The sequence below is a fragment of the Heteronotia binoei genome, chromosome 19 (genome assembly GCF_032191835.1).
Source record: "Heteronotia binoei isolate CCM8104 ecotype False Entrance Well chromosome 19, APGP_CSIRO_Hbin_v1, whole genome shotgun sequence".
Lineage (NCBI taxonomy): Eukaryota > Metazoa > Chordata > Lepidosauria > Squamata > Gekkonidae > Heteronotia > Heteronotia binoei.
The window spans coordinates 35,336,305-35,349,862 of NC_083241.1; the positions used below are offsets into that span (position 1 = coordinate 35,336,305).

At 49.2% G+C, this 13,558-nt stretch overlaps 1 protein-coding gene across 1 annotated transcript in view; it reads left to right on the forward strand.

Annotated features, from left to right (window-relative positions):
- STRA6 (signaling receptor and transporter of retinol STRA6) overlaps window positions 1–13,304 on the forward strand; it is an 87,449-nt gene extending 74,145 nt beyond the window's left edge. Inside the window, exons 16-18 of the mRNA XM_060259991.1 lie at window positions 4,889–5,052; window positions 9,734–9,871; window positions 13,111–13,304. Coding sequence (XP_060115974.1) covers window positions 4,889–5,052; window positions 9,734–9,871; window positions 13,111–13,283 — 475 coding nt within the window. The 3' untranslated portion in view covers window positions 13,284–13,304. The remainder of the gene's footprint in view (window positions 1–4,888; window positions 5,053–9,733; window positions 9,872–13,110) is intronic.
- The last annotated feature ends 254 nt before the right edge of the window (window positions 13,305–13,558 follow it).

Here is a 13,558-nt window from a genome sequence, read left to right on the forward strand (position 1 = left end):
TCTAGCAGGGGCTCCTTTGCATATTAGGCCACACACCCCTGATGGAGCCAGTCCTCCAGGAGCTTATAGTAGGCCCAGTACTAAGAGCACTGTAAGCTCTTGGGGGATTGGCTACATCACGGCTGTGTGTGGCCTGAAATGAAAGGAGTTCCTGCTACAAAAAAAGCCTTGCTACATTAATATTCTGTGTGGTCTGTGGGTGTGATTTTTTTTTTTTTTCAAGGCAGAAGAAAGCCGCTTGGCTTTAATAATGTTGTTAAGGCCTCTGCAGTTGAGAGAAATTAACTTTAAGTCAGACATAATTTAGATACATTAAAGTAAAAAAAAACATTGTTAAGATCCATATAACGCCTGTAAAACCCGGACTGGGGCTCTGTATAACAATGATGGGGAAAAGTAGAAGAAACAGGTAACAATGGCCAGGTTTCCCTTGTTCTCACAACACAGAATAAACAAAGAGAGAACATTGGGGTGGAAGTACCAGGATTAGTGACCTGACTGCCAAAATCTAGGTTCACAACAGCAACCATATTTGTCTGAACCAAATTGAACAAACACAAACCACATTTCAATATAAATGTAAAAATTTCCGAAAACCCAAACACCGCTAAAGGAATCCACTGAGTTCGAGGTCCATGGCCAGAGTATACCAAAACATACCAGTGCTGGTCAAAAAGCACCGTCTGAAAAAGGCCATAGATAAACACCAGTAAAAGGTACCTTTTCCCCTTGAAAAAACAAATCAACAATATTAACAACATAAATCTTACTAAACTGTTCATTGTTTCCAACCAGGAAACAATGCAACTTTACTCAGTATATAAGAAATATACAATCTAATATGGAGGGAGCAAAAAGGAGGAACATCCCGGCTGTTCCCTTAACAATGTGACATAATAGAAGGAAAGAAAAAAAAACCCCGCTCCCTTGAACCAGAACAAGATGGCATGGGTAGTGCAAATACAACTGATCAGTAGCAGGAGATGGAAGTAGCAGGAGGTGAACTGAACGTCCATGGAGAAGTCAGCGTCGTCTTCTTGGCTTGAAAGAAAACGGTGGGTTGGTTGAACGAGATGAGGTAGCCCCACTTGAGTCAGGAGATGAAGGAGAGTCAATGTTTAGTTGTTTAAGAAGATCACAGCCGGAGGTGAAATCAGAAGCTGTTAGCCGAAGGCCCTGATGAACAACCAGTATCTGGATAGGAGAAGCCCAGCGGAAGCGTATTTTGTGTTCAAATAGTGAGTTTAGAATCGGCTTCATTTCTTTCCTATGCTGCAAGGTTTCCGGTGAAAGGTCAGCTAGAACCAGGATCTTTTTGCCCTTGTAGAGTAGACCCTCTTCAGATCGGGCTCTCTGTAAAATCAGGGTTCTGGTCCTGGAGTCTGGAACCGTGGCAAGTATGTCTCTTGAAAAGTCTTTTGACTTGGGCTGTAATGCCCCCAGACGGTAGGCAGAATCAATAAGAGGGGCAACTCCATCTTGGAGGTGGAGGGCTGAAGCAAGCCATGAGGCAATGAAGGTTTTTACCTCCTGGTTCTCTTCCACCTGTTCTGGCAGGCCTCTAAATTTCAGGTTAGCAGCCCTTAATCTGTTATCCAGGTAAAGCACCTTCTCATGGAGCCATAGGTCTGAGCTTTGCAGGGCTTGTACAGCCTCATGGGCCACCGTAGCCATTTCCAGCGCTGAGTCTGCAGTTTGAGTGACTGCTGAAAGCGTTTCATTAATTTTTTTTAGTTCTAATTGTAAAGGGGTAATAGCTTTGCAGATCTTCTCCCCCATTGTGGCCCCTATTGAGTCCTCCAAGCGTGAAATCGCCGCTTGAAATGTCTGGGTTGTTAATAAAGAGCCCTCTTCCTGAGCAGGGCCTGGGGAAGAGCTGGAAGCCATTTCAGAGTGAGGTAAGGGCCCGGGGCTCGTTGGAAGAAAGTTTAGTACCTGCTGCTTCGGTGTGGCTTTCGCAGGAGTTTTCTTGGCTGCCTTGGTGTTCCTTGCAGTTCGTTTGCCCATGCCAGGTGAAAGAAATAGTTGGGAATGGGAGCAGGAGGAGCGAGAAGGGACTGTGAGCCGGGAGCTGCCTCTTCAAGCGTCCACCATCTTCCGTGTCGCCCTCTGCCCCTGTGGGTGTGATTGAGCACTAGTGAATTAACAAAAAAAACCCACCAGAACATAAATTTGGAATCCTTGCACAAGCACGCACCTCCCTCGTGCTAAGGGAAGCTGTGATAGACTTCCTATTAAAGACTAATAAAGAGAAATACAATAGATGTTCCTACAAAAGATGCACACTGAGGAGAAAATGGAATAGAAAGGCATCTAATGAAGATAATGGACCGTAAATTCAGGACCCTTTATGGGCACAAGGCAGAGAGCTCCACGAGATGAATTATGCATGGTTTGAAGACGTCCCTTCCTTTTGTCCGCCCTGAATGACAAAAGAAAAGACATCTCCGTGCTGTGTATAACTTAACTTACTGCCATATCAATATAAAGTGTCATCACCCCACTAGTTAATGAAAAGTGTCGAGCTAAGGGTCACAATTATGGTTGCCAGGTCCAGGTTGGGAAACTTCTGGAGATTTCAGAAGAAGATAGAAGATGATGTTGGATTTATATCCCGCCCTCCACTCCGAAGAGTCTCAGAGCGGCTCACAATCTCCTTTCCCTTCCTCCCCCACAACAGACACCCTGTGAGGTAGATGAAGATATTGGATTTATATCCCGCCCTCCACTCCGAAGAGTCTCAGAATGGCTCACAATCTCCTTTACCTTCCTCCCCCACAACAGACACCCTGTGAGGTAGATGAAGATATTGGATTTATATCCCGCCCTCCACTCCGAAGAGTCTCAGAATGGCTCACAATCTCCTTTACCTTCCTCCCCCACAACAGACACCCTGTGAGGTAGATGAAGATATTGGATTTATATCCCGCCCTCCACTCCGAAGAGTCTCAGAGAGGCTCACAATCTCCTTTACCTTCCTCCCCCACAACAAACACCCTGTGAGGTGGGTGGGGCTGGAGAGGGCTCTCACAGCAGCTGACCTTTCAAGGACAACCTCTGCCAGAGCTATGGCTGACCCAAGGCCATGTTAGCAGCTGCAAGTGGAGGAGTGGGGAATCAAACCTGGTTCTCCCAGATAAGAGTCCGCACACTTAACCACTACACCAAACTGGCTCTCCAGTCAGATTTCAGGGGTGGAGTCTGGAGAGGGTGGAGTTTGGAAAGGGGAGGAACCTCAGAGGGGTGTAATGCCATAAAGCCCACCCTCCAAAGCAGCCATTTTCTCCTGGGGGGAATCCAACTCTGTCGTCTGAAGATTAGTTGTAGTCAGGGGTAGAATCCTAGCAGGAGCTCCTTTGCATATTAGGCCACACACCCTCCTGATGTAGCCAATCCTCCAAGAGCTTACAAAAAAGAGCCTTGTAAGCTCTTGGAGGATTGGCTCCATCAGGGGCGTGTGGCCTAATATGCAAAGGAGCCCCTGCTAGAATTCCACCCCTGAACTGATCTATGTTGTCTGGAGATCAGTTGTAAATCCAAGAGATTCCCAAGCTCTCCCTGAAGGCTGCCAATCCTAATTTCAGGACTCCTCTGACCCAAAGGATCTTTTTTGCAGCTAAATGGTGCTTTGGGGAACTAAGCTGCCGAAGTGTGGCAGGGCCCAATATTGTTTGGGACCATGGCATTGAACAGGGAGGGGCTTCAGCCTTTCCATCCACCCACCCACCCCCTCGGGCCATCTTCCTGAGCTAAAACAGCCTCTAAGATTTCAGGTTTTCACGGCTGGCATCATCATTAGGGTTTGTAGAATCTTTCGGGCTCAAGTGCCGTGTTCTGCTGGAGAAAGCTTTTCTTCCAGACGTCTGGAACGAAACGTCTGGAAGAAAAACTTTCTCCAGTAGAACACGGCACTTGAGCCCGAAAGATTCTACAAACCCTAATAATAAAACAGCCTCTGTTTGGGTGGTCTCTGTCTACTCCCTCCTGCGGGGCTGCCTATGCAGCAGCAATAAAGTATTTATAAACCAATATAGAAAAGTCTCTTATTCGTTTTTCGTTGATACCTCACACAGAGCACAAGACCTTTTTTTCCAAAGGGGATGGGTTCCGCAACAGGAAATACAGATCCAGTTCTCTTAGAAGTATTCCAGTCCTTCTGCAGAAGGATTCGTTTAAAACATGAATTCTTCTGCATAAGAATTGGAATGCTTCTAAGAGAACGGGATCTATATTTCCTGTTGTGGGTTTTGTACTGTGTATGAGGCATCGATGGAAAACAAAGAAGAGGCTTTTCTGTATTGGTTTATAAATCCTTTATTGCTTATATATGCAGTGGCTGCTGTTTCCTCCTGTAATATACCGTGTTGCCACTTTGCTAGTTGCTATGCAAAATTCAGGACTACTTGTGAGGGACACCCCTGCTGTAAGCTGTGGAGTCTTGTAAGCAAAGATTTTACTTCGTGAGCTACTGGCATTAAAAGTTGCGAGCTACTGCATAAATTCGCTCGCTCGGGGGCCATTTTTCCCGAGCTAAGACAAAAAAAATGTGTGAGCTGGAGACTAAAAAACTGTGAGTTGGCTCACACTAAGTCAGCTTCGAGGGCACGCAGCTTGTGAGCTCTCCGCTGCATCTGCTCCACCCCGGCTGGAAGGAGGACGCTGGACTTTAGAGAGACCTTCTGTCCAATCCACCAAGTCCTTGAATGAGAAAGCCATCTGGAGAACGTCTCCAGGCAATTAGCTCCCGCGGAGGAAACATCTGCAGCAATTAAGGAAACCTCAGTGCTCTTTTTGTCACAGACAAGCGACAGGCCCATTTACAACTGGACGGCAAGGCCTCCCCGGAGGAGGACATAGGAGGGTGACCTCTGCTTTCCCCCCTCTGCAGGCGAGCTTTGTACATCCTGACATATCTGCTCTTCCCGTTAAACGTACTGGTGGGAGTCCTCGCAGGTGTCTGGAGGGTGGTGATTTCCGCGCTTTACAATGTCGTCCACTTCTGCCAGCTGGACGTTAGCCTCCTCAGCCATGGAGTGGAGGCCTTTGATCCAGGTAAGAGAAACGCAAGCTTGTCTCCCCATGCAAGCACACTTCCTTCCCTTTCTACCTTACTCCTTCTAACTGTGTGCGTGCAAACGGCCATCAATCACTGACAACTTATGGTGACCCTGAAGGCTTTTCAAGGCACAAGATGTTCAGAGGTGGTTTGCCATTGCCTGACTCTGCGTAGCAACCCTGGGCTTCCTTGGTGGTCCCCCATCCAAGTACTGACCAGAGCTGACCATGCCTAGCTTCTGAGATCAGGCTAGCCTGAGCCATCCAGATAAAGGCAAGAGACCTTGAGAGGTGGTTGGCCATTGCCTGCCTCTGTGTAGCAACCCTGGGCTTCCTTGGTGGTCCCCCACCCAAGCACTGACCAGAGCTCAGCATGCCTAGCTTCTGAGATCAGGCTGGCCTGAGCCATCCAGATAAAGGCAAGAGACCTTGAGAGGTGGTTGGCCCTTGCCTGCCTCTGTGTAGCAACCCTGGACTTCCTTGGTGGTCCCCCACCCAAGTACTGACCAGAGTTAACCATGCCTGTCTTCTGAAATCAGACTAGCCTGAGTCACCTAGATAAAGATGTTCAGAGGTAGTTTGCCATTGTCTGCCTCTGCATAGCAAACCTGGACTTCCTAGGTGGTCCTCCATCCATGTGCTAACCAGGGCTGACCCTGCTTAGTTTCCAAGGTCTGATGAGATCAAGTTTCTCTAGAGCATCCAGGTCAAGGCAAGAGATATACAGAGTTGGCTTGGCATTGCTTGCCTCTGCACAGCAACCGTGGACATCGTTGGTGGTCTCCCATCCAAATACTAAGCAGGGCTGACCCTATTTAGCTTCTGATAAGATCAAAAGAAGCCTGGGCCATCCAGTTCAGGGCTCCTTCTAACTACAGAAGCCTAACTCAAGAAAGTGAGACCAGTTGTAGCTCTGCATCTTACAGTGTCCCTGCTTAAAATGAGTCCACAGGAAATTAGGGGGAATTTGGGGAAATGAAAGAGGAATGTCTGGTGGACTGGATATCTAAAAAATGCATTCCTCTGCTGGAACATATTAATTATTGGGCTTGGTTGCGAAACATTTAACAACCGATCTGGCTTATTTACTTCTGGAGGTCATGATTTTGCCTCCGTGCATCTTTTTCTTGGCAAAAGTGGCATAAGCCTCTGAGGAAAGGAGTCAGAATAGAAATCAAAAATAGCCTTTTTACATCCATGCTGGATCATATCATTATACTGTTAGTTAAATCGTATTAGCCAAGACTGTGTTTGGTTCTAACTAGATGCAAACAAATGATGCACAGTTGTTAAGGAACATAAGAACCTCAGAAGAGCCCTGCTGGATCAGACCAGTGGTCCATCTAGTCCAGCCTCTTGTCTCATACAGTGGCCAGTACTTCCTCTGGAGGGCCAACAACAGGGCAGAGAGGCTGAGGCTTTCATAAGAACATCAGAAGAGCCCTGCTGGATCAGACCAGTGGTCCATTTAGTCCAGCCTCCTGTCTCATACAGTGGCTAGCCAGTTCCTCTGGAGGCTCAACAACAGGGCAGAGAGACTGAGGCCTTCATAAGAACCTCAGAAGAGCCCTGCTGAATCAGACCAGTGGTCCATCTAGTCCAGCCTCCTGTCTCATACAGTGGCCAACAGTTCCTCTGAACAGCCAGCAACAGGGCATAGAGGCTGAGGCCTTCATAAGAATATCAGAAAAGCCCTAATGGATTAGACCATCTAGCCCAGCTGGATCAGACCATCTAGTCTAGCTGTATCAGACCATCTAGTCCAGCCTCCTGTCTCACACAGTGGCCAACCAGTTCCTCTGGAGGGCCAACAACCTGGCAGAGAGGCCGAGGCCTTCATTAGAACATCAGAAGAGCCCTGCTGGATCAGACCAGTGGTCCATTTAGTCCAGCCTCCTGTCTCATACAGTGGCCAACAGTTCCTCTAGACAGCATAGAGGCATAGAGGCCAAGGCCTTCCCCTGATGTTACCTCCTAGCTCTGGGATTCAGAGGTTGACTGTCTCTGAACATGGAGGATAGGAACATCAGAACAGCACTGCTGGATCAGACTGATAGTCCATCTAGTCCAGCCTCCTGTCTCACTAAGTGGCCAACTAGTTCCTCTGGAGGGCCACCAGCAGGACAGAGAGGCTGAGACTTTCCCCTGATGTTGCCTCTTGGCTCTGGGATTCAGAGGCTTAGTGCCCTCTGAATGTGGAAGTCCCCCTCTCCATGTCTGCGACATCACTGGTCTTGAAATTCCCAAGCTCTTGCATTCTCTCTGCCCTTTCACCTCCTCTTTTCTCCCCTCAAACATGGAGTCAGGATTGAAGACCCTACATTTTGAAATTCTTCAGTATAACTCCAGTTGCTTGTTGAATCCGCCTTAACAAATTGCGGATAGCTACTGGCCCACAAATTGACATTATAAAAGGATTAAATTGTGGTTTGCTATCCCAGTTACTGCCCCGTGGCACAGAGTGATAAAACTGCAGTACCGCAGTCCAAGCTCTCTGCTTACGACCTGGGTTCGATCCTTGCGGAAGCTGGGTTCAGGTAGCGAGCTCAAAGTTGACTCAGCCTTCCATCCTTCCCAGGTCGGTCAAATGAATACCCAGCTTGCTGAGGAGAAAGCGTCAATGACCGGGGAAGGCAATGGCAAACCACCCCATAAAAAAAAAGTCTGCCATGAAAACGTTGTGATGCGACATCACCCCCGAGTCGGAAATGCCTGGCGCTTGCACGGGGGGACTACCTTTACCTTTATCCCAGTTACTTGAGAAAGAAACAAATTCCTAATAACAGAAGCCATTCACATCCAGGTTTCACAACAAAGGAGAGTAGGGTCAAAGACTTCCTAAGTCATCGATCTTGTCTCCCACGCACGACTCCAAGAAATTGAGGCTTGTTAATGTTGGGAACCAAATCTGGTTTATCCGTGACATTTTTATGCAGTGACCAATCCTTGCCTTTGTAAGCTAATCTTAAAATATGATCGATTCGGGTGGGTTACTGTATTGGTCTGAAGTAATAGAACAAGAGTCTGAGTCCAGCGGACCCCTTTAAAACCAACAAAGTTTAATTCTGGGTAAAAGCTTTTTGTATGCATGCACACTTCTTCAAGTCTCTGTGCACGCACACCAAAGCTTATACCCAGAGTTAAACTTTGGGGATCCTTAAGCTGCCACTGGGCTGCTTAAATTTTGCTATAAGGAAGGAAATTCCCTTTGTTTTCCTTTGGCACATGAGTTGAGCCAGTTTGATGCAGTGGTTAAGTGCGCAGACTCTTATCTAGGAGAACCGAATTTGATTCCTTACGCCTCCACTTGCAGCTGCTGGAATGGCCTTGGGTCAGCCAGAGCTCTAAGTGCGCGGACTCTTATCTGGGAGAACTGGGTTTGATTCCTTACGCCTCCACTTGCAGCTGCTGAAATGGCCTTGGGTCAGCCAGAGCTCTAAGTGCACGGACTCTTATCTGGGAGAACCGGATTGGATTCCCCACTCCTCCACTTGCAGCTGCTGGGATGGCCTTGGGTCAGCCAGAGCTCTAAGTGCACGGATTCTTATCTGGGAGAACCGGATTGGATTCCCCACTCCTCCACTTGCAGCTGCTGGGATGGCCTTGGGTCAGCCAGAGCTCTAAGTGCACGGATTCTTATCTGGAAGAATCGGGATTGATTCCCCACTCCTCCACTTGCAGCTGCTGGGATGGCCTTGGGTCAGCCATAGCTCTAAGTGCGCGGACTCTTATCTGGGAGAACCGGGTTTGATTCCCCACTCCTCCACTTGCAGCTGCTGGAATGGCCTTGGGTCAGCCAGAGCTCTAAGTGCACGGACTCTTATCTGGGAGAACCGGGTTTGATTCCCCACTCCTCCACTTGCAGCTGCTGGGATGGCCTTGGGTCAGCCAGAGCTCTAAGTGCGCGGACTCTTATCTGGGAGAACCGGGTTTGATTCCCCACTCCTCCACTTGCAGCTGCTGGGATGGCCTTGGGTCAGCCAGAGCTCTAAGTGCACGGACACTTATCTGGGAGAACCGGGATTGATTCCCCACTCCTCCACTTGCAGCTGCTGGAATGGCCTTGGGTCAGCCAGAGCTCTAAGTGCGCGGACTCTTATCTGGGAGAACCGGGTTTGATTCCCCACTCCTCCACTTGCAGCTGCTGGAATGGCCTTGGGTCAGCCAGAGCTCTAAGTGCACAGACTCTTATCTGGGAGAACCGGGTTTGATTCCCCACTCCTCCACTTGCAGCTGCTGAAATGGCCTTGGGTCAGCCAGAGCTCTAAGTGCACGGACTCTTATCTGGGAGAACCGGGTTTGATTCCCCACTCCTCCACTTGCAGCTGCTGAAATGGCCTTGGGTCAGCCATAGCTCTAAGTGCACGGACTCTTATCTGGGAGAACCAGGTTTGATTCCCCACTCCTCCACTTGCAGCTGCTGGGATGGCCTTGGGTCAGCCATAGTTCTCGCACAGCTGTCCTTGAAAGGGCAGCTTCTGGGAGAGTTCTGTCAGCCCCACCCACCTCACAGGGTGTCTGTTGTGGGGGAGGAGATAAAGGAGATTGTGAGCCGCTCTGAGTCTCTGATTCAGAGAGAAGGGCAGGGTATAAATCTTCAATTCCTCTTCTTCTTGATGGATGTGTGCTCTGTGCTCCGTTGGATTCTTTCACATGTGGACCCCTCCTTTCCTTCCAGGCTTCCGCACTTATTGTTACTACTTAAAAATTGAGGTCAGTCAATCTCACCCGGCGATGAAAGCTTTCTGCTCGCTGCTTCTCCAATCGCAAAGCCCGCAGGGGCCGAAGGAACTCCAGCCCAGCGACATAGAAGAAGGTGAGTGTTCCGTCCCCTTCTCCGCCTCGCTGTGGACGAATGCGAAAAAGCTGCCAAAGCCAATTGTCCCTGGGAAGCGAGCGAGGGTGGATTGCACCAACAAGTTTTCAGAAACAGCAAACCGCAGTCTCTTTCTCATTCCATCGCCGGCAGCCAGCCGTGCAGAAGATATCCCCTTCTGTGTACACAAGGCCTGCTTTTTCCGTTCTTTATTTAGATCCTTGTGCAAGACGGTACAGGGGGGGGGAGGTTGTGTCCAGTGTCAGATTAAACCCTGTGGAGACTCCTAGGCAGTCAAAATCTTGGGGGCCCCTTCGCAAATTATCTCAGAGTGCCCACCCTGCCACCCACAGCTCCCGCTGCAGCCTGCAAGCACCTTCTCCAAAGCCCCTTTGACAAAGCTGTGGGGGAGAGGTGGAGACGACGCCAGCAGCAGCCTCACCAGGCAAGTCGGGCCAAGAGCAGCTCAGTTGCTGGCTGCATGTGAAGGCTGGAAGGGCTGCAAGCAGGGGGGAAACCGGGGGGGGGAGGGAGCCAGCCTTGGGCCCCTAAAGGTGTGGGAGCCTATAGGTCAGTGCCTACTTGGTCTAACTATTAATCCAGCCCTGGTTGTGTCTAGTGGTGTCAACCTCCGGGTGAGCTGGAGAACGTACGCAGAACACCGCGTGCAGCCGGCTCCTGATGCAATTATAATATTTAACGATGTAACGTTCGATAAAATTTCTAACTTTCAAATGTCTCGATTTATTTTCTGTATGTATCTTGCATCAACAAGAACGTGCGGAAAACTCCGACATGTAACAGCACCAGCAGTAAAGCGACGGGCGAAACCGGAGTTGGGAGTGATTCTACATACTGTCAACCTTAGCGAACCTGTGATGTAATTGTTGGACTGAGTTTTCCACACTTTCTTGTTGATGCAAGATATGTGTAGTAAATACATTGAGACATTTGGAAGTTGGGAATTTTATTGAACGTTACATCTTTAAATGTTCAAATGTGAGAGCCAGTTTGGTGCAGTGGTTAAGTGTGCGGACTCTTATCTGGGAGAACCAGATTTGATTCCCCACTCCTCCACTTGCAGCTGCTGGGATGGCCTCGGGTCAGTCATAGCTATCGCAGGAGTTGTCTTTGAAAGCGCAGTTGCTGTAAGAGCTCTCTCAGCCCCACCCACCTCACAGGGTGTCTGTTGTGGAGGAAGAAGATAGAGGAGATTGTAAGCCGCTCTGAGTCTCTGATTCAGAGAGAAGGGCGGGGTATAAATCTGTAGTCGTCTTCTTCTTCATCATCTGGGAGAACTGGGTTTGATTCCCTACTCCTTCTCTTGCAGCTGCTGGAATGGCCTTAGGTCAGCCACAGCTTACGCAGGAGTTGTCCTTGAAAGGGCAGCTGCTGTGAGAGCCTTCTCAGTCCCACCCACCTCACAGGGTGTCTGTTGTGGGGGGAGAAGATATAGGAGATTGTAAGCCGCTCTGAGTCTCTGATTCAGAGAGAAGGGCGGGGTATAAATCTGCAGTCTTCAGTCTTCTAAATATCATATTCAAATTAGAAGCCTGTTGCACTTGGCACTCTGCGGTTGTTCTCCAGTTCTACATACCATGTGACTCTTTTGGTTGCCTAACCTCCAGGCGAGAGCGAAAGCAGAAGCCCATGGCTGAGAATGATTGGCAACACAGATATTGAAATATTCAAATCATTTCTACAACCTACTCTCGGTTCCATACAAAAGTTATATCACTTCCCAAACAGGCACGTGCTACACCGCATCCTAGCTCAGTGAAATCCAATTATTTGAATCAGTGAAGTCCCAACGAAGACAAGCAAAGACCAATTAAAGTTCAAAAGTCCACTACCGAAATTTTCAAGCTGAAAGTGGATACAAGCCCCTTTCTTCCAATGGTTGGTGGAAATGGAGGCTGTAAGCGCCCACACTCCTTCTGTTATCCCTAGCCTACTCGCTTCCCTTCGTAGGGGTGGAATTAAGGCAGGGAGCAAGACACCCTTCTCTACGATTGGAGCTGATGCTCCCTTGTAGTGTCTTTGGAACACAAGACTTTAAGTTTTAAAGGGACATTATTCGTTTCTAATCCCGGAAGAGTGCCTATTGTAGTTGACATGAATGAGTATTTTTTTGTGATCCCTATCGAAACTGGCATGAATGAGTATTGAATTGTTATTGCGTTCATAGTTTGTAAGTCTGATTGAGTGTCTTCACTTTAATGAACTGCAGTAAATAATTGCATCTTTTACATTTTCCTTTGGTGATTATTCCGGTTGGACACTTTCTCCAGCGAAACTGATCTTGGTTGCCTGGAGATGAATTGTAATAGCAGGATATCTCTCTCTTTTTGTTTTGTTTTTTGTGTGTGTCTGCACCTGGAAGTCATGGCGACCTCTGGTGACTGACCCCTACTGGGGGCCTGGAGGATCATCAGAGAAGTGGCTGAAAAAAGCCTGCCCCCGCTCCCAACTGCTGGTATTCCAAGGAGGTCTCCCATCCAAGTCCTTCCCAGAGTCAACCCTGCTTAGCTTCCGAGATCTGATGAGATTGGACTCTTGGATTGGAGAGAGCCAGTTTGGTGTAGTGGTTAAATGTGCGGACTCTTATCTGGGAGAACCAGCTTTGATTCCCCACTCATCCACTTGCAGCTGCTGGAATGGCCTTGGGTCAGCCGTAGCGCTCGCAGAGTTGTCCTTGAAAGGGTGGCTTCTGGGAAAGCTCTCTCAGCCCCACCCACCTCACAGGGTGTCTGTTGTGGGGGAGGAAGGGAAAGGAGATTGTAGGCTGCTCTGAGACTCTGTCCTTGAAAGGGCAGCTTCTGTGAGAGCTCTCTCAGCCCCACCCACTTCACAGGGTATCTGTTGTGGGGGAGGAAGATAAAGGAGATTGTAAGCCGCTCTGAGACTCTGATTCAGAGAGAAGGGCAGGGTGTAAATCTGCGGTCTTCTTCCTCTTCCTTTTCTTCTTCTTGCCTGGGCTATCCAGGTCAAGGCATAATAGCAGGATATTTCCAGGAGCCACCAGGAGGTTGGCAACCCTAAACCCCACAAAGGCCCTTTCTCTCACCAAACCTCGCCCTCCCCAGGCTCCACCCCCAAATCTCCAGGCCTTTCCCAAGCCAGAACAGGCAAGCTTAGCTGTCCGTCACCTCCAAGGCCAGCGGTGGTTGGCAGCGAGTGGAGACCTTTCGGTGCGCTGGGTTTTTTTTACTGAGCTCGCTTGTGTTCCTTCTCTGCAGGGGTGATGCTGATGCAGCAGCCGGCACAGAAAGCCTCCCACCGCAAACAGAACTGTGCCCGATGGTGCCTGGCATACACCCTCCTCAACAACCCCTCGCTCCTGCCCTACCGGAAGGGGGTGCTGCTGAACGCCGCGGCCAACGGGATGCAAACCAGCACAGTGAAGCCTTGATACTACAAAGGCCCCCTAGCTTTGGGGCAACTGTGGACCATGCTGTGCGGAGGGGCCCTGCATTCTCAGTGCCCTGGGCCCCCGCCTAATTCCCCTGCACCCACTCTTCCACATTCCATATCCTCAATCCCTATAGTTCTCCTTTGTAGTCTTACCTCAAATCCGCAGCCCGGTGGCCTTGAGGTTAGAGCCAGCTGTTTCCGGGGCACAAGACAATCTGATTAAGAGGGGAACAGCTCAAACCTCGAACCAAGCTGTGCAAATCCAAAGACACT